At 38.0% G+C, this 23335-nt stretch overlaps 3 protein-coding genes across 4 annotated transcripts; 2 read left to right on the top strand and 1 right to left on the bottom strand.

Moving 5' to 3' along the window:
• Positions 1-210: 210 nt before the first annotated feature.
• LOC135649771 (chaperone protein ClpB3, mitochondrial-like) lies at positions 211-9901 on the bottom strand. 2 transcript variants are annotated; one of them, XM_065168552.1, is made up of 11 exons: positions 9539-9901; positions 8019-8237; positions 7699-7936; positions 6984-7179; positions 6732-6786; positions 4395-4545; positions 2492-2800; positions 2129-2394; positions 1114-2043; positions 422-737; positions 211-333 (listed from the first exon to the last, which is right to left on the bottom strand). In XM_065168552.1, the coding sequence occupies exons 1-10, from the start codon at positions 9809-9811 to the stop codon at positions 426-428; spliced, it is 2949 nt and encodes a 982-aa protein (XP_065024624.1). In that variant the 5' UTR covers positions 9812-9901; the 3' UTR covers positions 211-333; positions 422-425. The 2 variants fall into 2 exon arrangements, with proteins under 2 accessions (XP_065024624.1, XP_065024623.1); XM_065168551.1 differs by having other exon boundaries at positions 211-737.
• Positions 9902-13080: 3179 nt separating this feature from the next.
• On the top strand, positions 13081-15034 carry LOC135648745 (large ribosomal subunit protein uL14x/uL14z/uL14y). The gene is made up of 4 exons (XM_065166667.1): positions 13081-13209; positions 13287-13571; positions 14448-14489; positions 14767-15034. Exons 1-4 carry the CDS (start codon positions 13197-13199, stop codon positions 14847-14849), a joined length of 423 nt encoding a protein of 140 aa, XP_065022739.1. The 5' UTR covers positions 13081-13196; the 3' UTR covers positions 14850-15034.
• Positions 15035-16081: 1047 nt separating this feature from the next.
• Positions 16082-17148, top strand: LOC103998680 (probable CCR4-associated factor 1 homolog 7). Its single transcript, XM_009420221.3, has one exon. It carries the CDS (start codon positions 16251-16253, stop codon positions 17079-17081), a length of 831 nt encoding a protein of 276 aa, XP_009418496.1. The 5' UTR covers positions 16082-16250; the 3' UTR covers positions 17082-17148.
• Positions 17149-23335: the final 6187 nt, after the last annotated feature.

Here is a 23335-nt window from a genome sequence, read left to right on the forward strand (position 1 = left end):
TGCTAAGAATATGATACTTGTCAGCAAATAAACCTGTTTAATCCACAAAACTTTCAAAAATATTGCAACAAACATTCAACATGAATCCATGAAAATAACAATAACAATTTGGTGAAGGAGATTAATATGCAAATACAACAATCTTAATCTACCAACTACACTGGTGACCATATATTCAATCCAAAAAGTTAACACCTACGAAAGCCAGCATGAAAAAAGGGGATTTTGTAAGACAACCATTGGATCTGTCAATCTGTTGGTAAAATACAAATGTTGACAGCAAAGTTAAATCCAGCAGAAAATGTATTCATCTTCGGATGGCCTCTGAAGAAACTGAAGGAGAAAAACAAAAGAGAGGTGACTACACTTCCACAGAGCAAATAAGTAATGTTTTATCGTATAGTGGACTTGAAGCATTAACCTAGTCAGTCATTTGCTGCCAGTACATCCGGCAAGGGAAGGTTTTCCAGCTTTCTTATAACTAGCTTCTTTTGAGGGGGATGATCTTTAAGGGATTGATCAGCATCCGCATCCACAACTATTGAGTCATCTTCGTCAAAATCTCCTTTAAGAACACCAAGAGCAATTTCATTCTCCACCATCTGCTGGATTACCCTCTTCACTGGTCTGGCACCAAAGTTAGGGTCAAAACCAAGGTTCCCAAGAAGCTCAACTGCTGCTGGTGTATAATGAAGGTAGATGTTCTTTTGTTTAAGCCTGTCTTTCAAATGCCCCAACTGCATCAACAGAGTAACAAGCTCATGAGATAACAGGCCATTACACCAAATGAGAGATTCACCATAGAATAAGCTCAATTTTGCAAAGCTATACAGAGTGACATAGTTAAATACTGGGTGTGGTAGCACATCCAGGATCAAGAAAAAAAATTACGTTACGAAGTGATTACCGTGCCTATCAACCAAAGAGCAATGACAATAAAAGATACAGCAAAGGATCAATTAGCAATTCAACATAAATGGCAGCATATCAGTAACACCTAACACAAATAAGTTAATGAACACGGTAAATTACATGTCATACATGTTAAATGAAAGGATATATAGCATGCAATAGATGTTGCTGCTTCTAAACCATAAAATCATAAGGGCATACCTGCATCTCAACAATACGATTGATCTGTCTATTATCCAGAGGCTGGAATACAATATACTCATCAATCCGGTTCATAAATTCCGGGCGAAACGTTTGTCTGGCCAACTCAAGAACCTGCTTCTTCATTAGTTCATACACAGCATCCTTGGTATCATGTGTGTTTTGGAGAGTATCAAGGATGAAGTGTGAGCCAATATTTGATGTCATTATAACAACAGTATTTGTAAAACTGACAGTCCTTCCCTGTGAATCAGTAATTCTTCCATCATCCAGCAGCTGCAACAGAATATTGAAGACATCATGGTGTGCCTTTTCAATTTCATCAAAAAGAACTACAGCATAAGGCCTTCGTCGGACAACTTCGGTTAGCTGGCCCCCTTCCTCGTAACCAACATAACCTGGTGGTGCACCAACCAGTCGGGAAACTGCATGCTTTTCCATGTATTCACTCATATCTATCCTTACAAGTGCATTCTCTGTGTTGAAAAGGTAGCCTGCCAAAGCTTTTGCAAGCTCAGTTTTACCAACACCAGTGGGACCCATAAACATGAAACTCGCTATAGGCCGATTTGGATCTGATAATCCTGCCCTAGAACGTCGGATTGCATCAGCCACTGATCTGACAGCAATATCCTGACCCACCACTCTCTTATGCAGTACGTCTTCCAAATGGACCAGTTTGTCCCTCTCTGACTGCTGAAGATTTGAGATAGGTATACCAGTCCACTTACTAACAATTTCAGCAATATCAAGGTCTGTGACCTCTTCCCGAAGCATTGACTTTCCTGACTGCCGGAATTCAGCAAGCTTCTGCTCAGCCTCTTGAAGCTGTCTTTGTAGAGATATAAGTGTACCATACTTCAGTTCAGCAGCACGGTTCAAATCATATTCACGTTCAGCAGCTTCCATTTCCAAATTAACTCTATCAATCTACAGTAACATCAAAGAATTAGAATGATAACCGATCATTGATTCTGTAAGTTCTACAACTTTTTCCTGGCCAAAAGGACCTTACCTCCTCTTTAATTGAACGAATTTTGGTCATGAGGGATTTTTCCTGCTCCCACTGTTCTGTTAGTTCTTTCTGTTTTTGTTTTAGTGATGTTAAATCTGCTTCCAGCTTGCTTAGTCGTTCTTTAGATGCTTTATCAGTGTCATTTTTCAAGGAAAGCTTCTCCATTTCTAACTTCAGCACTGCTCTATCTACCTCGTCCAACTCAGTGGGCTTTGATGTTATCTCCATTTTCAGCTTTGCAGCTGCTTCATCAATAAGATCGATGGCTACAAGCACCGACAAGATATGTTAAAGATCATCCATATAAAATTTGCTATAACCAAAATATTATGTTTCATCACAATGTGCAAAGTATCAGCATACCTTTGTCGGGCAGAAAACGTTCAGTGATGTACCGATCAGATAGAACTGCAGCTGCAATAAGAGAACTGTCGGATATCTTTACACCATGATGCAATTCATAGCGTTCGCGAAGTCCACGAAGTATTGATATTGTGTCTTCTACGGATGGCTGACCACAATAAACCTGCTGAAACCTACGTTCCAAAGCAGGGTCCTTTTCAATGTACTTTCTGTATTCATTCAAGGTAGTTGCACCAATACAACGAAGTTCTCCTCGGCCTAACATAGGTTTCAGCAAGTTACCAGCATCCATTGCCCCACCAGTTGCTCCTGCATTGTACAATACGACAAAGGACCAACAAATCAGAGGACGGTGTTCCATGTTTGTCATGCAATGATTTTTATTTTGGATATTTTGGCATAATGGTTTAGTGGATTCTACACTTCCATAATGCATATGCCATGAGAAGGGTCAAATATAAAATCCAATACTAGGGTGAGATTGCATATATCGGCTTACACAAAAATTCTACTTAAAATAACATATTAGTCAAACCAAATAACTACCAAAGTTCCAAGTATAAAGCTAGAAATGACCAAAATCAAGATACTTGGAAGAACTACAGAACATTTAAACAGTAAAAATATTAGCAATCTAATTAGCTTGCACCTGCGCCTGACTCTTTTCTACTAATCAGGCATCAACTTGTACATACAGTTGTAGACATATGGTTATACCCAGTACACAGTAGAGCAAAGAAAAGTTAAGATAACTAAGAATGATACATATATGTCAGTTTGTCAGGTGAAAATTCCATCAGTAGAGTACAGAGTGGCAAAGCAAAATAAATCATATGCCACTTTCTCTAACACCTCAAATGCCATATAGTGAAAAAAATAGCCTGTCACCAAAAACCAACAACCTTCATCTAAAACAATTTCAGCAGTGATTGATTAATTATCAATGTACTAACATATAGAGTATTGTTCACAAAATTTTGCTCCTAGCCCTCCTACACAAAATTTCCTATATTAATAGTCATGGAGACAACTTCAAACATTTGTGAAAACCTTCTATTATAAGTCTAGTAACCGACCATAACCAGGAATATGAATGACAAAATGTACCCTAGGCCTAAAAAACCATGTTCAACAAAAACATATCTGATCCTGCATAACTTTAACTAACAGAGAAAAGACCTTCATAGGAAAATCTACGCTGTTGGAAGAAGCATATACTATAAAAAAAAAATCCTAAAATAATATGTTGGTCTCCATGGATCCTTTCCCATTTTTATACATTAGTCATATTTGTGTTACTTCAAAATCTAATGCTAGTTTTACTGAATGCAACCCCAGTTTTTTCAAGCTCTCAGACCAGCTGCAGAAGCTTCAACAGTTCACTAGAAGTTGCTTAACAGAGTAAAATATCAAAAATGTTTAGGAAGCAAGGTAATTCAGGAATTATTATGATAGGTCCAAAAAAACAAATTGTTTTGTTCAGTTAACCTCTACCAGGAATAATTTATTGAGACCAAATCAAAAGTTTCCAAAAATGATTTATAATGTTAAAAGTCCTCCAATATATTCATCAAACTTAATACAAGTCAATAATGATTAGTGTTGCTTACTCCTTGAGAGTTACCAAATAAATCTACTGAGAAATTACATATCTCTTTAAGAGATGCTGCTCCACAAATCCAAGTTTGGATTGTTCCAGACTGCACTTAGTTTCAAAAAGAAAGCATGATTTTTTTTTGTGATTTTGACTGCAGACTAGAGTTATTCATTCAGAGAAAAAAAAAGTTGTGAATATCAACATGATTTTCAGCATATAATTGCTTGTTTTTCAAAAAAAAAAAAAGAAGAAGGGGAACATTTGAAACTGCATTATGATCGTTGGACATGAAAAATGAGTACAAACCTGCACCAACTACAGTATGTATCTCATCAATGAACAAAATGATCTGTCCATTGGAAGCAGAGACTTCTTTTAGAACAGCCTTCAATCTTTCCTCGAAGTCACCACGAAATTTAGCCCCCGCAACCAAGGATCCCATATCCAAAGAGATCAGCTGTCGAAGAGAATGGAGATCAATAAGAGGAATTGCACACATCAGTCGATATATATTGTACCTAAACAATTATGTTAAATAAGAATATAAGAGAATGGAAAATATTCTGGAAATTGTCATGTCTTGTGTTTACTGAGTTGACCATCAAGACCAATTAGAAGAACGAATATACTTTCCTACTCATCAAATACACCTTAATTCCTATTTAATAGGCTAAGAATAACAAGCCATGGGCATTTCTTAAATATCATAGGGATATTGACATACTAACAAATTCAAGCACCAGTGCTTGTATATCAAGTCACTGATGGTTATTCATCATGGACATGTATAAGGACTTCAAAGCGAACGGGAACAACAAAGGACCCAAACAAAAAACATTTAATCATTTAAACATGTCGAATATAGAAATTATAACATTTACCTGTGACCAGTAAATTATTCCGGACGAAAAAACTGTGAATAACAAATGATAATGTACACAGATTAGATGAGGGTTTCAGCTCTGCTCTCTGTCAAAGGCCAGCAGCAGAAAGCTCCTACCTGAATGCTTAAGGCCCTGAAGCTTCAATTTTTGAAGATTTGAGTGTCTGTGTCCAGGATGAATAAAACCTTGATGTCACTGAACAAAGAAAAGAAAGGATTTTCCCAAAACGATGTATCCATGTGTTATCATTTGCTGGAACTGGTAACTGTTAATAAAGTTTTCATCCCACAAAAGGCCCAGACTTGGCAGACTGGATGGAAGGCCAGCTCAACTCCCCAGTACTAAGGTGCAAATACGATCAAACCAAATGCTTCGAGCCCGAGCTCGGCATAGCCAAGTCCGTTTGATATCAGATTTTAATCACATAGTTATTGCATAACAGCTTGGACACTATTGAGAATGGCCAAGCATGATGACTAGTTGCAATGATCCACAACATTCTCAAACTAGTTGGTAGCGAAGTGGATGTTGCCACCAGGGTGGTGGCACCAGAATCCTTTGCCTTCCTCCACAAACCCTCAATCAAAGGATGGTAAAAATAGGTTACCTGCACCACATACCACATCACTTGCCAAATGATATCCTTTCTCTCTTGGCCAAAATAACCCACGATTTGCCCCTTAAGCAAGGCCTCAAACCCTCCACCCTCCTCCTCAAAATGTTCGTGGTCAATGAGGCAATGTTGCACTTCACTGTCAACATCATGAAGCAGAGGCAAGGAGAGAACAACTAGCCTCAATCGTATAACCTTGTCATCACAACAGTCGTTCTGGTCACTTGGGATACGGTTAGTGGAGGCTGTGGCATTTGTTTGAGACAAAAGATTCATCACCAAATTTATACAATATGATGCACCACTATGATCCTTCCTCTATATCTACCCATAACAGGACTGCCTATCTCAACCATCATCTCTACCGAGAAGATGAAATGATTGAATGGGTGATAATCTCTCATGAACAATAGCAGAGACGCGGTGGAAACGGCTGGAGATGTAGTGGTTGTCAAATATATCAAAAGTGGAGCAGTAATGGCAGTACACAAGGAGGCAGCAGTCAATGACGGTGCACAATGCTAGTGAAGGAGAAATGAAGGAGTGCATGTAACATCAATCATTGTGCTTATTTGAAATTTGGGTAAACAAACTTAGCCGAGCACACTTGAGTTGGCTCAGTCGATGCTTGAAAACAAGGATGGCTCAGCCTTCACCTATGGCTTCATTCAATGGGCCTGAGCTAGATTGAATATTATAACACAGCTCATAATGTATCATGCTAGAAAGGTATCGACATACAAGTATACCAGACATGCCAATATATGGCGAAGGCAATTTTTGACTAGTGACATTTGGAAGTCATAACCAGCATATGGGCATGCTAACTAGCATAACAAGGCAATCTTTTGCCATACCTTTCTTACATTGCCATGCTAGAGAGGCATATTACATTTGTCATACCCTCATACCATGAGATGTCTACACTTTCTGTAAAGTGTAATAATGCTAGAAAACAGTAGTATTAGAACAATACATGATATTACTGCAGTGACAATTATTGTTATGGCCTGAAAGGCAGAAACAACATAATATCTCCACGAAATTATCAATGAAGTGCAGATGCCATAGTTGACCACATGAAAATTTAATACTACTCAGAAAAACTAAGAAAGAATGAAGATCTAACAAAAACTCTACGATTACCTTCCTATCCAGTAAAGGTTCAGGAACATCCCCTCGTATAATTCGCTGGGCTAATCTGCAAGGGAGAAGAATCCAAATGGTTAGATCCCATGAAATTATTGTTTCATATCCCTCTGATGACAGTCCTTATAAACGAGTTAAAATTTTAGCACAGTAAGATCTGTGAGATTATCATGTGGTGTCTTGGTGTCTAATAAAGTTAGCTGATATATTTCTGCCAAATACAAAGAAAAAAAAGTACAGGAGCTATACCCTTCAGCAATAGCAGTTTTCCCAACACCAGGCTCACCAATAATTACAGGATTATTTTTTGTTCTCCTAGATAAAATCTGGATACAACGCCGTATTTCGTCATCACGGCCTATAACTGGGTCCAGTTTACCACGCCTGGCAAGTTCTGTCAAGTCACTGCCATACTTCTCTAGCGCCTGATACTTCCCTTCAGGATCTACAGACAAGAACAGTACCTCATAAATCTATGAGTTGGTGATCAAGTAATGGTGGAAAAAGGGGAGTTTTACACAAGATCAATCACCGCTAACAAAAGAAGCAAAAAGTATATCATAGTGAAGAAGACAGCATCTACCACTGAGGAATTACTATTGCAGTTTCTCGGGGATGATAACTTTTATTTGGGAAAACTGTGTTTCATAGGCATGCCTTTCTGCTTTCATATGCATACAATAAATTTCAGTGCAGGTTCACCACCATTTTATTCATCCTGGCAAGTTAAGTGTTATTTTATCGACGTTAGTTTTTTTTTTTAACCCTCAAATGCAGCACATATGCAAGTGCAGTTTTTTCCCACAAGGAGTTTTTTCCTACTAGAACAGAAAGTGTTACATAATGTCAAGTTTAATCAACCAACAGAGGAGCAACTGCCCATATTAATATATGCAGCAGAAAATAAAACAACCTTAGATAAATAAGCATAAACCCAGAAAACTATTAGAGTCAGACATCATACTCTGATCAGTGACTCTTTGATTTCCTCGAACCGCTAATATAGCATTCCTCAGCTCTGTCTCATTGAGTTGAAGATTCTTGAATAATTGTTGACCAAACCTTTTGTCTGCACAAAATGCCAGGACAAGGTGCTCAACTGAAAGAAATTCATCACCAAACTCCTTTTTAAACTTCTTGGCGTTGTCAAATAGAGTTATTAAATTTTGTCCCAAGATGGGCCCACTTGTATCACCAACAATCTGCCAAGATAACAAGGTTTATCAGCTTTCTGTTGATCAAAGGTGCTAACTGAAAAAACCAAACAGTGAGAATCCAAAACACCTTGGGTTGCTGTGAGATAAACTCTTCTGTTGCTCGCAGCACAGAACTGTTGTCAATTCCAGATTTGGTGAAAATTCTTCGAGCCAAACCATCTTTCTGCTCCAGAAGGGCTTTCATCAAATGCTCAGTTTCTACTACCTGCTGCTTGTACTGTCGTGCTGCATCTACTGCACCAATAATTCCATCCCATGCCATCTCTGTGGACCCTGCTTGGCTGATCTGGGAGAACATGATTGATGGCAGAACTATGTTATTTTCAGGTGCCATTAGATGAGCCATTGCTCAAGAAATTCACAACATACAATTAAATCCTAAGGGGGAAAAAAGATGTTTCACTAGCTCAACATGTAGTAAGAAATTTAGCAACCCGAAATAGTAAAATCCAAATCATATAAGAGATGTCTTGTGCAACAGCAACCAAATACATACAGCACCGAGTAAACTAGCTAAACAAAAATAGACAAAAAAACAGCTATAACCAGAAATGATTGACATAAATAATGTAACCACAATAATTCCTAAATTTACTCAGTACATGTACAGAGATAATTCTGAACTTCAGTTACGAAAACAAACTTAGGAAACCAAAGTTTTCAAATTAAGTATGACTATGACTGATCCTTAGTAATACTAACAGAAAAAATAAGTATATAATTAAGTTGAATGAATAAAAGGTTACCGATATATTGAATTGATTATTCAACAAGTGGTGAGATTAATGAAATTAGTAAAAACCAGATGGTTAAAACAGATAGAAGTGTCAAGAATTTTGTCTGATCGCTGGATACTTTTTAAATTAAAAGAAAATTTTTATAAAATAATTGTTAGACCAACGATTATTTATGGATCTCAACTGGTTAAGAATCACCATATACAGAAAATGTATAGCTGAGATAACAACAGGGATGTGTGTAGTTAATAGAAAAAGGTAGATAAGAATATTTTCATTCGTGTACAATTAAATATAACTTCAATAAAGGAGAATACGAGAGAGAATTGTTTAAGACAGTAGAAGCCAAACTAAGGAGACGTATAAATAGTAGAATTAAAAGAGATACAAGTAATGTTAATGATGCAGTGAGTGGTAGAGGTAGACATAATACTTTTTCTATAAACTATAAAAAAAATTTAAATATTCTTGATTTAACTAAAAATATTATTTTTTTATATAACTCAATGGTAGCAAAAGATCCGAATAGCCGATTCCATCTTTCAATATACCGCACATTAACATGCATATATGCATGTCTGCTTCAATGGTCGTTTAGTTGAACCTCCAACTCAAGATTGTAAAATAAACAGGATAATCTACATTCTGATACATTAATGATGTCTAATGCTTCAATAGCGCTTCAAATACACCAGCTTTTGTCGTTATAAAAACACTAAAATCATCGACAAGCTCGTCCCAAATACAATATGACAAGGAAAACAGATACACAAACAGCACAATCAATCCGACAAACATACAAATTCCATGGAAAAGTAGCTAAAATTACAAATGAGAAGCGAGAGAGTACTTCTTGGGAGGAGCCGCCAAGGTTATACTGAAGAGGGGTGGCGGAGCGGAAGTGGCGGCAGGTGAATCCCTTGCCCAGGAACCCGACGGAGCCCGCAACCCCGATCGCATCGCGGCCTCCGACGAGCGGCGCGGATGGGACGCCGGAGAGGCGGGCGGAAGGGCCGGGGAGCGGCGGTGAGTGAGAGGATAGGACGCGGGGGGAGGAGCGGCGGTTGTGCGCCGCCGCGCGGGCGGACCTTGCGAGCCTCGCGGTGACCGACCGACCCAACATTGGGAGGAGCTCTTCCTGGCTTTTGGGTGTGGATTGAAATTGAGAGCAGTAGGCAGAGGACAGAAGGCGGGCAGTAGTTTTCTTGGTTTAGGGTGGAAACCGTGGACGTGTACGGAGAAAACCGTAGAAGCGTTTAGAATGTTCTCGAAAGAACGAACGCGAACCCTGTCGACGGACCGACTGCGTGTTTTGTTAAAGGGGCCAATTCATAGTCCGACAATCTTGACGAAGGGTTTCTACTATTATTCAATAAATGTTCATATTTTGGCACCTAAATAAATGGTGGTGTATTATATCAATTTATCAAAGGAGTTTGAAATCTCATAAAATAATTTTTTGTTAAATAATTTATCAAAAAAACTCAGAGTGTTGATTTTTACCGAATGAAGCTCTCATAATTATTTTTATTAAAAAAAAAATTTAATAATATCTTTGAATCGAATTCTTTTAAATCATAATCACGAGTCGATTTGGTTTAATCTAGGCATCACGTGACCTACTTCGAATTAAGTTAAGTCCGACCATAACAGACTGAGTCGATATTATTAAATTTATAAATAATTTATAATCCGAGTGTAATTAATGCATTCTTATCAAACTAATCTAAGCTTCTTCAAACTACTAAATGATCATAACAAAATGTAATGTGTGTAACTAATATTATTAAATTGATAATTGAGTATAATTTATTAATTTTTTACCAAATTTATTCAAACTTCATCAAAACTATAAGGATGAGATAATAATATATTTAGTATTTTTTAATTTAAAATGATTATAAAAAATTTTAGATTAAACATATGATTGAGTATAACTTGAGTTTAACTCTTTGAATCTTTATTAAATCTATCCAAATTTTCTTAACATTACTAAGATGAGATGTTTAATATGTTTAGTATTTTTTTTACTTTTTTATAAATTGAAGATGATTTTATTTTAAAAAAAATTATATAAAAATATAATTATAATATATTTTGTAAATGAGTGTAACTTTGAGTGTAGTGATTAATCTAGGTAAAATATGCAAAGAAGGAGATAAATGTGGAGGATAAGGGAGGGAGTAGCATAGTAGTAGAAAAAAAAAAGGAGGATGATAAGAAGAAAAAAAGAAGGGGTGAGAGAGGTAGACGTGTGGAGGTGAAGTGGAAGGAGGATAACGAGGGAGAGAAAGAGGAAGCTAAGTGATAGTAGATAAGATTTTTCTAACTAGGAAATCCTTTATTTTATCGGAAATCTTTTCTATAAATAGGAGAGGGCATGTTAATGCGTTCATGCTTCTTCAATAAAGTTTCTTTAATAATTCTTCTTATTTTTTATTCTTTCCAACATGATATCAAAGTAGGTGAAACAAGCCAGGCTCCACGGCCATCGAAGCTTGCCTCTCTAACCCTTGCTCGCTCCTTCCCTCTTCTCTTCCATATGGCCTTTTTCTTCACCAGCCTTGCTTGCATCATCTTCTCTTCATCTACTGTAACATTACTGTAACAGCACTGCGGCTTCCTCCTCTGTTGTAGCTTCCTTCTCTGTTGTAGCTTTCTCCTCTACTATAGCATCGTTGTAACTTTCTCCTTTACTACGGCTTCTTCCTCTACTCTATAGCTTTTTCTATTGCTGTCGCATCCATAACAATAGCAACAGCAGCAGCAACGATCTACTTTTACTCTATTCATGAAGCCTTTGGCTCGTAAACTGTTACATCATTTTGCGAGGGTATGATATTAGATAAGATTTTCTTAAATATATGAAGAAATCTCTCTATTCTGTTAAGAAAAATCATCTATTCTGTTAGAAAAATTCTCTCTCCTAATATATATAAATAGGAGAGGGACATATTCATGCTTCTTCAATAATTCTTCTTATATTTTGGTTACAATAAAAAGAAAACTAAGAGAGAGAGAGAGAGAGAGAGAGAGAGAGGGAGGGAGTGGGGGAAGATGTGGGAGAATGAGGCAAGTGTAGGTAATCTAGAAAAATTAATGGGTAATTTATGGTTCTACTAAATCAAACTAAATAGTTAATGTCTAGTTGACTCAATTTAGTCTGATTCATCTTTAAAAATAATTCATTTAGCTTTTTAAAAGAAATCAAAGTAAAAAATAGTTAAAACATAATTATTATCTTTTATGTTGTGATCGAAGATATTTTAATCGAAATATAAGAAAAGATGTCCATCGTAAAAACTAAATATGGGTGTCATATGATAAAAACTTATTATAGAGATTTTTTCATTAAATTATCTATTTTTATTTTATAAATAAAATTATATCTAAATTATAGTAAAAAATTTCATATGTTATTTTTTTTTCTAAAAAGTTGTAATAAGACCAATGGATAGATTTATACCACATCCAAAGTCTCTCTCTAGCCTTTTCAAACGGACAATTTTTCTAGAAAAGAGGATTATTTTAGTGTTTTTTTCCAACAGTATAATCTTTTTTATAATTGCATCACTTAATTCAAAAAATATTCAAGTCATATTTCAAAAAATATATTTTTTTATCCGAAATAGTGTTTTAATTTATTATAATATTTTTGGTTTATTATAGTATTTTAGCTATCGTAATAAAAACACTATAAATAAGTCAAATGGAATCAAAACATACTAAAAATTATTTTATATATGATTCAAATAGGTATTTATAATAGATTACGAATAATGTCACTCGAATAGAAATAAAAAAATAACTTATTATAATATTTTGTCCATGATAAAAATACTGTAAAATATATTTAAAAAATATTATAAATGATTCAAATAGACTTAAAACCTCAATTAAACCAATTACAAGCTAAAAAATATAATATCATAATAGTTTACGGGCAATGAAAATTAGAGAGATATAATATATTTATTGTATTTTCAGTATATCAATAGACATATTATAAATGTTATTAAAAATACTATAAATGAATCAAATGAAAACACTCTAATGGTTCAAAACGAGCGAAAAAGAGGTGAAAGCACCCAAAATGAGAATATTTTCAAGATAAATGGCCCCTTTTGCAAACTCCTTGTAGCCACATTTTCAAACGGTTGACAATTCTCTTCCATTCTCCAATCCTTTAGAGCTTGTGATCATCAAACATATTCTTTTACATAAAAAATCAGAAACAAATTCCTAATGATATATTTTTACTTTTGTACTTTTTTAATGAGCATTACAAATTAAGCCATAATATTAGGCCACGTCTGCTTGTATTGGGTCCCAGAACTTGTGCCCAGTTGGCCACCGTCCCCACCTTCAGGGGTATTACTGTAATATTATTGCTCAATGGAAAACCCTAGACCGACTCCTTTCGCACTACGCCATATAAAGCTCCAGAGAAACAACGGCCGTTGCCGAAACCCGTGGTCGCATCGCCTCGCTGCTCGAGTTCTTCCAAGATGTCGAAGCGAGGTAACCCTCCCATCTCCATGTCGATCGATCGATCGATCGATCTCAGATTGTTCAATGATCTCCGGTGGCTTTTGTAGGGCGCGGAGGAACGGCGGGTAACAAGTTCCGGATGTCGCTGGGTCTGCCGGTGGCGGCGACGGTGAACTGTGCGGACAACACGGGGGCGAAGAATCTCTACATCATTTCCGTCAAGGGGATCAAGGGACGCCTCAACCGCCTGCCCTCGGCCTGCGTCGGGGACATGGTCATGGCCACCGTCAAGAAGGGCAAGCCCGACCTCCGGAAGAAGGTCATGCCCGCCGTCATCGTCCGCCAGCGCAAGCCGTGGCGCCGAAAGGATGGCGTCTACATGTACTTTGAAGGTTCGTTGGATGATCTCCATTTGCAAAATGCATGTTATTAATTTAATTCTCCCGGTATATGTTACATTTATCGTTGCTGTTAATTAGTGAATAACATGTGAGTACGGGTTATTATATATGGAAAATCATGTCTCTTTACTGGGGACTGATAGAAGCATTATTCGATTTTGGGTCACTCCTCATAGCTGATTTAGCTGAAAATATTGTTCAAACGTGAATTTGCTGTGAATTCGAGATAGTTTGACTTGACCTGTGAGCATGGCATGTGTGTAAAACTTAAATCACTTTTACTGGCCAATTAATTCATCTAATGTTGGTAGAATAAAATAAGTATTTACTGGTTTTGTTGTGTTAAGAGAAAGAGAAGCGGTTAACAAAGTGCTAACACTATTCATAATCGCATGATCATATCAATTTATATCTGGATTCTTATTTTAAACTCCACAATGCTCTACTTGTGAGGATGAGGATGATACGGCACATGTGAATGATCAATGAATGACCATTATGGTTTTGTGAACAGCCAATGGCAATTAGCAATAAGTTATGTTTTATTTGTTTTCCTGTTTATTTTGTATTATTTTCCTATTTGATCAAGATACCTGGCTGCTGCTTGGCTTGCTAGTAGATGAAGCAGCTGTTTTTGCTTGCCTAAGTGACTATTGATGTTGCTTTCTTGGCTGGTTGCTGTTTGCTTGCCTGGTCCAGCGACTGTAACAATGGCTTTTGTTGCTCACACAACTAATGACTGCAATGGCTGTTTCTCTATTTTAGTGGCAAAGCAGGAACTTCAACTTTTCTTTATTTTTCTTGACATTTCAACTGGTTTTTTCATATATTTTAGCCATTTAATGCTTTATCTTTCATATGATACAGATAATGCTGGAGTGATTGTTAACCCGAAGGGAGAAATGAAAGGTATGTCAGATGGAATGTGGGAAATTTTCACTTTGAAAGATGAGACATCTTAAGGACAATTACAAATGAAGCTGTGTCATCTTAATCACTTTTTGAAACATATTGCTTATTGGGGCCTGAGCAGTAATGCCATCAGACGATAGACATGTGGTTATTGTTAAACCATGCCACTCATTCAGCCTATAATTGTTTTCGGGGTCTATCACATTTATGATTTTTGTTTCAAGTATTTGATCACATTTATGCCACTCATTAGAAATTGGCTTGCTTGCTGCAGGATCTGCTATTACTGGACCCATCGGGAAGGAATGTGCCGACTTGTGGCCAAGGATTGCTAGTGCAGCAAATGCGATCGTGTAGGGTCATGGTTCTTGGGGTCAAGAGCTGAGGTTTTGGTTTATGTTTATTTGTTTCAAGAAATAGTATGTATCAGTGTTGTTTGAGTTGGTTACCCTGGTTAGTGATGTTTACTAGAGTTCTTCATCTTATGGATTTGATGTTCTGCTGTTGGTCACATTTTAATTTTAAATGGTCTCTTTATATTATTTCAAGTCTCAAGTGCATCAGGCAACTGGTTGTTGGTAGTGCTGGAAGATATGCTGTTTTATTGGACTTAACGTTTGTTGTTCTAGTTAATCTAATTATGACTCTAGTCAACACTCTATGGTTGGAATGTATGGTGCGAAGAAAAATTATAGTACTTTTAGATCTTACAGGCGCTGTTTGACAAATTTGAGGAGCAATGTGAATTATCCATGGGGTTTTTTGTGAATTACATTCTGTAGCCATTTTTATGAAGCGTTGTAATTTCTCATGATATTTACTTTAAAATTTAATATAGGAAAACATGTTTATGTATACTTATATATGCAAGTGGCGTGTTTTCCTATATGAGATTTTTGAAGTACATATCATGAACATCTTATTTTGAGTGTCAGTGATTGGGTGATCGGGTCCATAAATTTTACCTTATTTCGATAGAGTTTTTCTATGTAGGTGTCATGCACACTAGGGGTAAGACGATCAAGTATATCATATTACACTTGCATATCAAAGATTCAATGTGCCAAATGTAAAATATTAACATATAAAATATTAACTTAATAATAATATATTAGATATATAAAATTTTAAAATATTATTTGATAAATTTTGTTACTGAATCCATTTACCAAATATTAAAGATTCAAAACTTCATCCAGCAAATCTTTATATTTAAAATATGAAATATGCGACTAGTGTAATATATTCACTTATCCAATATTAAAAGCATTTTGTTAAAGGTCGGAGACCTCATTCAACAAATCTTTATATTTAAAATTTTAATATAATGATGATTCAACATATCCACTTACCAAATATTAAAAGGTTTTAAATCTTCTTCGATAAATTCTAATATTTAAAATATCAGTCGATGTCAGACCCAACTTGAATTACTTATATTTTATCAAAAAAAAATCCGAGGAGAATCGAGAAACGAGAACAGAGTAAACGGGCACGATAAAAAAAAATTAAAATTAAAATTAAAATTTCAAACGAAGGAAAAAAAAAGGGGGGGAAATGGTTTCGCCGTCGAGAACCCTAATTTATTCCTGGTTTCCCCGTTTGATCCTTATTCGATTCACGATTCCCTTTCGTTCGGCCTCACCCTTCTGTCGATTTGGTCCATTACAGGGTTCCGATTCGCTCCCCCTTCCAATATCTAGGGTTTCTTATGCCCCTCCTCTTCGATCACGCCACCGATTGAACCCCTGACCTTCCATGTCGAAAGGCGACGACGCCTCCACCGTCGAGATCCGCGATGTCTGGGCCAACAACCTTGAGGCTGAGTTCGCCGTGATCCGGGAGATCGTCGACGATTTCCCCTTCGTCGCCATGGACACCGAGTTCCCGGGCGTCGCCGTTCGCCCCCTCGGCGACTTCAAGACCGTGGCCGACCAGAACTACCACATCCTCCGCGCCAACGTCGACCTTCTCCACCTTATCCAGCTCGGCCTGACCTTCTCTGACGCCGACGGGAACCTCCCGACCTCCTCGGCTGCCGGCGGACACCCTGTCGTGTGGCAGTTCAACTTCAGGGAGTTCGACGTCGACCGCGACGTCAGCAATCCCGATTCCATCGACCTCCTCATCAGGTCCGGCATTGATTTGGTGAGAAATCGGGAATTCGGTGTCGACGCGATACGATTCGCCGAACTCCTGATGTCGTCCGGCGTCGTCCTCAACGATTCCGTCAGTTGGGTGACCTTCCACTGTGCTTATGACTTCGGGTACCTCCTAAAACTCCTAACTTGCAGAAGGCTTCCCGACACCCGAGAGGGGTTCTTTGAGCTCGTCAGGACGTTCTTCCCGGTTGTGTACGACATTAAGCACCTGTTGAAGTTCTCGAACAGCCTCCACGGGGGGCTTAACAAGGTTGCCGAGCAGTTGGAGGTCGAGAGGGTCGGCATCTGCCATCAAGCGGGCTCAGATAGCTTGCTTACTGCTCGCGCATTTAGGAAGTTGATGGGCAGTTACTTTGATGGGTCAATTGAGAGGTATGCTGGGGTGATGTATGGTTTGGATATTGAACATGGCATAAACACACGGTGATGTTTGCTGTAATTCATCAATGAATTTGAAAAAGAAAGGGAAAAAAAAAAAACTGGTTTGGTGAGTACATGTTGTTGTATGCGTTGCTTCTTGCATTTCATTTGTGCTTGCTTGGCTTTTGTTTTTTTTTCAACTTAGATCATCTGCTACTGTTTTTCCTTTTTACATGCTGTGATTTCATACTTCCATTGCATACTTTATTCTGCATATTTCTGTTAATCATTTAACAAAATGTGCTGATGCAGTTTTTTTAAGAATGTCGCAGTCTTGCTTCCTATTCTACTATTTTCCTGTTAGCAAGACGTGTGATTGAATTTAATACAAACTTGCTGGAGTCTGTATTTGTATTTTTATAGAAAAGGTAAAATTTTGCAATATTAAGTATGAGTTCTTCTTTATCCATTCTTTTAATCTTATTAAGTCTCGTTTCTAGTATATCTCAAACTTTGCACTATTGATTCGGTGGTTTATAACTTTATATGGTATGAACTTATTCTTTTCTTCATGTTTGAAGTCTGTAAGTCTCTTTGCCTAGTTTACCACATAACCTTTCTCGGGAAATTTTTACAACTTGAGCTGCTTTAATTAGATTCAGAAATATGAGTAGATGGTGAAAAAAGGGCACCAGTATTAAATGAATGCTAAGGAAGTGGGGTTGCCTTGTACGATGGTATATAATTTACATTTTGACATTGTTATACTCATTTGTTGTTCCTAATGTAATAACTTTTTAGTTTTTGTTTTCATGAATTCTAATATGGTTATAGAAAATGTAATTAGTTTCTTTTAGTGTTTCTAAAAGCTTGTATGTACAGGGTTGCTCCCTCTGATTGTTTGTAACTTTGTATATCAATATCTATGTGATAAGTGAGGAACTAATGACGCTGTCAATCTATGGCTGAATATATTGGTTGATGTGGAAAATGGTTTGATAGAATCCTGGAGTTTGGAAATATATTTGTTTAGGAATTGGTTTAATATACATTTATGAATATTTTGCTTTTAGTCAGCTGTTTTTTGATAATTCTGAAACATGGAAGTCTGAAGAACAAGTCATAAAACACAAAATAGATTGTAGCATTTTTGTAGTTGCATTATTATGTCATAGAATTCACGAAATGAGGTCCTAGGTATAATAATATACTGTTGTCAGAAGGAACAACACGTAGTACAAGAAACCTGGATAGAAAATTTGAGAAACTTATAATAATATACTGTTGACGGAAGGAACAACACGTAGTACAAGAAACCTGGATCTAAAATTTGAGAAACTTTGGTTAACGATGGTGTCATACATGCTTCTAATTACCTCTGATATCACTGGATCAGCTAATGGAACAAAAGCATGTGCATTTGTCTTTGTTACTACTTTTGGGCCTCAGGATCATCAAGTCCAGTTTATGTGGCTCAGTGTTTGTGAGCTTAGGTTTTCCTTGGATTGAAACTTTGAGCATTACAAACTCGGTCAATTTCTGTTGCTGGAGCTGCCACATCTTTCAGTTGAGGTTATCTTTCTGTTGCTGTGAGCCTAGGTTTTTCTCAGCTGGGGTTTATTTGAGCTCATCAGGAGGCTCGTCCCGGGTGCTCGTTTTCTGCTGCCGCATTTAGGTAATCGATGGCAATTACTTTGTTGAGTTGTTTGAGACATATTCTGGAGTAATATATATATTCTGCTCAAATTCTCTTATTTGTTTTAATAAGAAACGTTTATGCTACATCAAATTGTAAAACGTTATTCTGCAGTATCCTTGTATTGAAGGTTTATCTACTTTTGTCTTTGTTATTGTCTGATTCATCATCCCTCTCAGTTTGCTTTGCCTCTTTAGAAGAATGGAATAGTTCAATGCAGTATCAGTGGCTAAAGGATATCATTTTGTCACACGATGAGATTTTGGATGTACAACATCTTGATTACTTTAGAAAGATGAAATAGTTCAACCACTTACGGATATATCTCTTAGCGACCTTCAATTGTGACTTAAAACATGTCTTCTAAGGTGGTACTGAGGTAACATGAAGCTTGGAAGATTCATTTGTTTGAATGTTTGCTGATGGTGCCATTTCGCCTTAGCATTGGACAGGTTCAGAGGAGGCAACTGCAATGGCGCAATGGATCTCTGCATACGACGAAAGCTACACCTGCGAGCTGCTTCCTCTTCCTCCTGTAAATTTGTTATCGATTCGGTGTGTTCGATAAACCATACCTTTGAGAACCTCATTCTTAAATGGGATTAAATACGGATAACTGCTGATTCAGATGGAAAAATTTATAGCCACGGTTAGTATTATGGTCGTTAGATGGTGTCAAACTCACGATCTAGGCCGCATAGTTGGTTTGCGAGTGACACGGGACTTGGGACGATTCGCGAGTCGGCTTGGTAAAATCAGTAGACTCATCTATGTCGATTTTAGCTTGCAGCGTTAGCTTAGATAGGAGATATATTAACAGCTAATTATCCGATACGTTACTGTCACATATAAAAGCTCGTCTTTAACATAGAGTAAGGAGAGATGACTATTCACATTCATACTCATATATCTCGGATTAATAACTTAAGCATCGGAAAGATCAAATCAGGAAACCTTGATCTCAGTCTTCATGCAGGTGACACATCGAGAGCACGATGTTTTCACCTAGGAGATACTTCAAACAATCCTATGCATACGAGTCTAGACCATGTCGGGTTGACAAAGACATCAATGATATTTTTTCCTAACACCATAACACTAGAGGGCATGATGTTGCAGGAACATCCACATGCCAAATGCTCTAATGAGGAATCCTTACCTCTAGCCTATAACACTTTTACTCACGAGGGCAACTGTAACCCTTTCCACATGTGAATATGTTCATTTTGGTCTAGATGCCGGCGAGGTACTATCATATGTTCAATAACCAAAGTCCCTGAGACGAACTCGAGCCACTTGCTCGTCTCGACCAAGGTGTTTCTAAATCTCATCCATTAGGTACAGACGCTCGTGGGCATATTGCAAGTCATTGTAGGCTATCGTCCCTCTCCTACCTCAGCTAGCCCGATAAACAATGCTACCATCTCAACCATGGTCAACACTTCAAGTACCACTAGCACTGGCATTGGCACTCGTCAGAATCCCCCTAACTGATGCAATGCCAACATCTCAGGATCACCCAAGGTTCATGAAATTGCCAACCGAAGGAGTGCCCTGCTCCCCAAGATGGAGTTCAACACACCACCGCTCTGCTTTGCTTGAATATAAAACATAATCGATGGAATCAATGGATGACTACTTGAGGATCCAATTTAGGCAAATGGACCAACACCTAGACGAGATGTGGTGGGAGTTTCAACGGTCTAGGGGGAGAATATGGTCGATCCCACCTCGGGTCGACCCCCATTCATCCAGAACATCCAAGAGGAATCAATTTCGACCAACTTTTGCACACTTAAATGTATCAATACGACACCTCGGATGCTTTGATGTGTCGCATGTTCCCAGTGATACCGAGAGGCCCAGCATGGGAGTGGTACACTTATTTAAAGCCACTCTTGGTCGGCTCCTTCGCTCTACTTGCAAAGGAGTTCGAACTCTACTTCCTCAAAAATATATGTCTGAGGCCATTAGCGATAATGTTACTTGGACTCAAGCAAAGGAAAGAAGAGACATTCTCCAACTTTATCACTTAGTTCACCAACGAAATCCGAGGTGTGCAAGGAGTTCATCCATCACTCGTGATTCAAGTTTTCATGATAAGGCTCAGGCCCTCTCGCCTTTTCTAAACTTTAGTAGGGAGGTCATAGACAAATGTACTTAAGGTCCTCTAGAGGGCCAACCAATAAATAGCCATTAAGGTGATGGTCATAAGAATGAGGAGACGCATAAGAGGCTACAATAGGAGCAACCACCATTGGTTCCAACCTCGAGGTCACCTCAATGAAGAAAACAAGATCGACCCAAGTTAACCCCCCTTAATATGATGAGAATCCATGTCTTCTTACAGATAAAAAAAAAAAGATTCTTGAAGGACCTTCAACTAATGAAGACACCGTTAGAAAGGAGGGACAAATCTAAATATTGTCACTTCCACCATGACTAGAGCTACGACACGAATGACCGTCGTGATTTAAAATAATAAATCAAGGAGCTCATTCATCGAGGGCACCTCGAGAGATTCGTCTGAAGACCTTGGGAACTTTCGCCCCCACCTTAAGGCTCGGCAAAGAGGTGGATCGATGTTATCCTTAGGGGACCTACCTCAAGAGGGGACAATACTTTGAGTCACAAAGCTTACGACTGAGCCATCATCAAGAAGTGCTTGAGGTCTGAAGATAACTCAGAAATAACCTTCAAGGATGAGGAGATGGAGTATCTCGACTCAAACCATGATGACACCCTGGTGGTCTCCATAAGAATAAGTAATGCCCAAGTAAAGAGGGACATGATCGATATAGATAGCTTTACCGACATCCTCTACTTTGATGCTTTTTAAAAACTTGTGCTATCAGCTAATGATCTCACTCCTATGACTTCTTCGTTGATGGGGTTCATGCGTGACTCCATCTCCCCTCTCAAGATTATGAGCTTGCACATTACGTTCGGTGATGAACCCTACTCCAAAACAATAATGACTAAGTTTATGGCGGTTGGCATCTCCTCGAAGTGCAATGTGATCATAGGTTGACTCACACTTAATAAGTTGAGGGCTGTAGTGTCGACCTATCACATGGTGATGAAGTTCCCAACAAATGCTATCTAATGGTCATTAGGGAGCTGAAGAGCGATCCGAAGGAGTCTCACTAGTGCTATCTAACGATAGTCTCCTTACTGAAAAAGGCTCGGCCTGAGGTATCATTGTTGGACCCTTGAGATTTCATTAAGCCCCTTCCATATTCGAAGCTAATGGAGTTACTAGTTGAGGAACCTTTAGACAAGGTCTGTCTTGATCTGGTCGTCAAGGTTAAGGCAACACTCCCTCAATAGAAGTGAGTGTAGCTCGTAAACTTTCCCAAGGAAAACATCGATGTTTCCGTATGGTCATCGAGAGACATGCTAGGAATAGACCCCGACATGGCCTAGCACCACCTGAACATCTCCCTCGAGGTCGAACCCGTGAAGCAAATGCCTCGTAAGTTCTTGTATGCTAGTAGACGATTTAGCGAGGTGAACAAGTTGTTAGGGGCAGGGTTTATTACCAAAGTGTAGTACCTCCAATGGCTTACTAATGTTGTAATGGTTAAAAAATCTAATGAAAATCGAAAAATATGTATTGATTACATTGATCTCAACAAAACATGTCCAAAGGATAGCTACCCTCTTCCTTGGATTAATTAGTTTGTTAATGCTATGTTGTACCATAAGCTCCTTATCTATATGGATGTGTTTTTGGGATATAACCAAATAAGGATGGTGCCTCAGAACATACTTTCTTTATCACGAATCGAGGTATATATTATTACAGAGTTATGCCATTTGGATTAAAAAATATAGGGGCAACAAATCAAATGACAATGAATAAAATATTAAAGCATTAGATCGGGGGGAACATTAAGGTGTATGTGGACAATATGATAGTCAAAAGCAGAATAACTAACTCGCATCTACCGGACTTGGCCATGACATTTTCAAGTTTTGATGAGATACAACATGCGCCTCAACCCGTCTAAGTGTGCTTTCGAAGTTAGTCTGAGAAAATTTCTCGGATTTATTGTTCATTAGAGAGGAATAAAGTACAAACCCCTAAAAGGTCCATGCCACATTGAAGATGCATCCATCTCGGTTGGTGAAGGAAGTGCAATAAGTAACATGATGAATAGTGGCGCTTAGCTGGTTCCTATGCCAGTTTGACGACAAGTACTTGCCCTTCTTTCGGGCATTGCATCCAAAAGATTTCCTATGGACCGAGAAGTGCCAAGAGGCATTTGAGAAGCTAAAGCACCACCTCGCCAAGTTACCATAGCTCTCCTTCATTCCGGGCAAAGTACTCAACCTCTATTTCACTACCACCAAGCAGGCTATTAGCTAAATATTAGTGTGGGATGATTCGGGAGTCCAAAGACTCATTTATTATGTCAGACATGTACTAAGCAAAGTCGAGGAGCAATAGACCCCATTGAGAGGTTGACTTTTACACTAGTATTGGTGACAAGGAAGCTTTGTCCATATTTCCAAATGTATCCCATACAAGTGATCACCAACCAACCAACCATTTAGGTAGATCCTTTCGCGATTTGATGTCTTGGGCAATCCTAAGGTGGTTGATAGAGCTAGGTGAGTTC

Source organism: Musa acuminata, chromosome BXJ3-9, assembly GCF_036884655.1.
Source record: "Musa acuminata AAA Group cultivar baxijiao chromosome BXJ3-9, Cavendish_Baxijiao_AAA, whole genome shotgun sequence".
Classification (NCBI taxonomy): domain Eukaryota; kingdom Viridiplantae; phylum Streptophyta; class Magnoliopsida; order Zingiberales; family Musaceae; genus Musa; species Musa acuminata.

Excerpts from the sequence above, each read along its gene's own strand:
- LOC135649771 (XM_065168552.1), bottom strand. The coding sequence starts at position 9,811 with ATGTTGGGTCGGTCGGTCACCGCGAGGCTCGCAAGGTCCGCCCGCGCG. Across the intron at positions 7,937-8,018 it reads TTATCTCACAGCAACCCAAG|ATTGTTGGTGATACAAGTGG; the intron begins GTGTTTTGGATT and ends TTATCTTGGCAG. Across the intron at positions 2,395-2,491 it reads ACGTTTTCTGCCCGACAAAG|CCATCGATCTTATTGATGAA; the intron begins GTATGCTGATAC and ends CGGTGCTTGTAG.
- LOC135648745 (XM_065166667.1), top strand. Across the intron at positions 13,572-14,447 it reads CGTCTACATGTACTTTGAAG|ATAATGCTGGAGTGATTGTT; the intron begins GTTCGTTGGATG and ends CATATGATACAG. Across the intron at positions 14,490-14,766 it reads CCCGAAGGGAGAAATGAAAG|GATCTGCTATTACTGGACCC; the intron begins GTATGTCAGATG and ends TGCTTGCTGCAG.
- LOC103998680 (XM_009420221.3), top strand. The coding sequence starts at position 16,251 with ATGTCGAAAGGCGACGACGCCTCCACCGTCGAGATCCGCGATGTCTGG.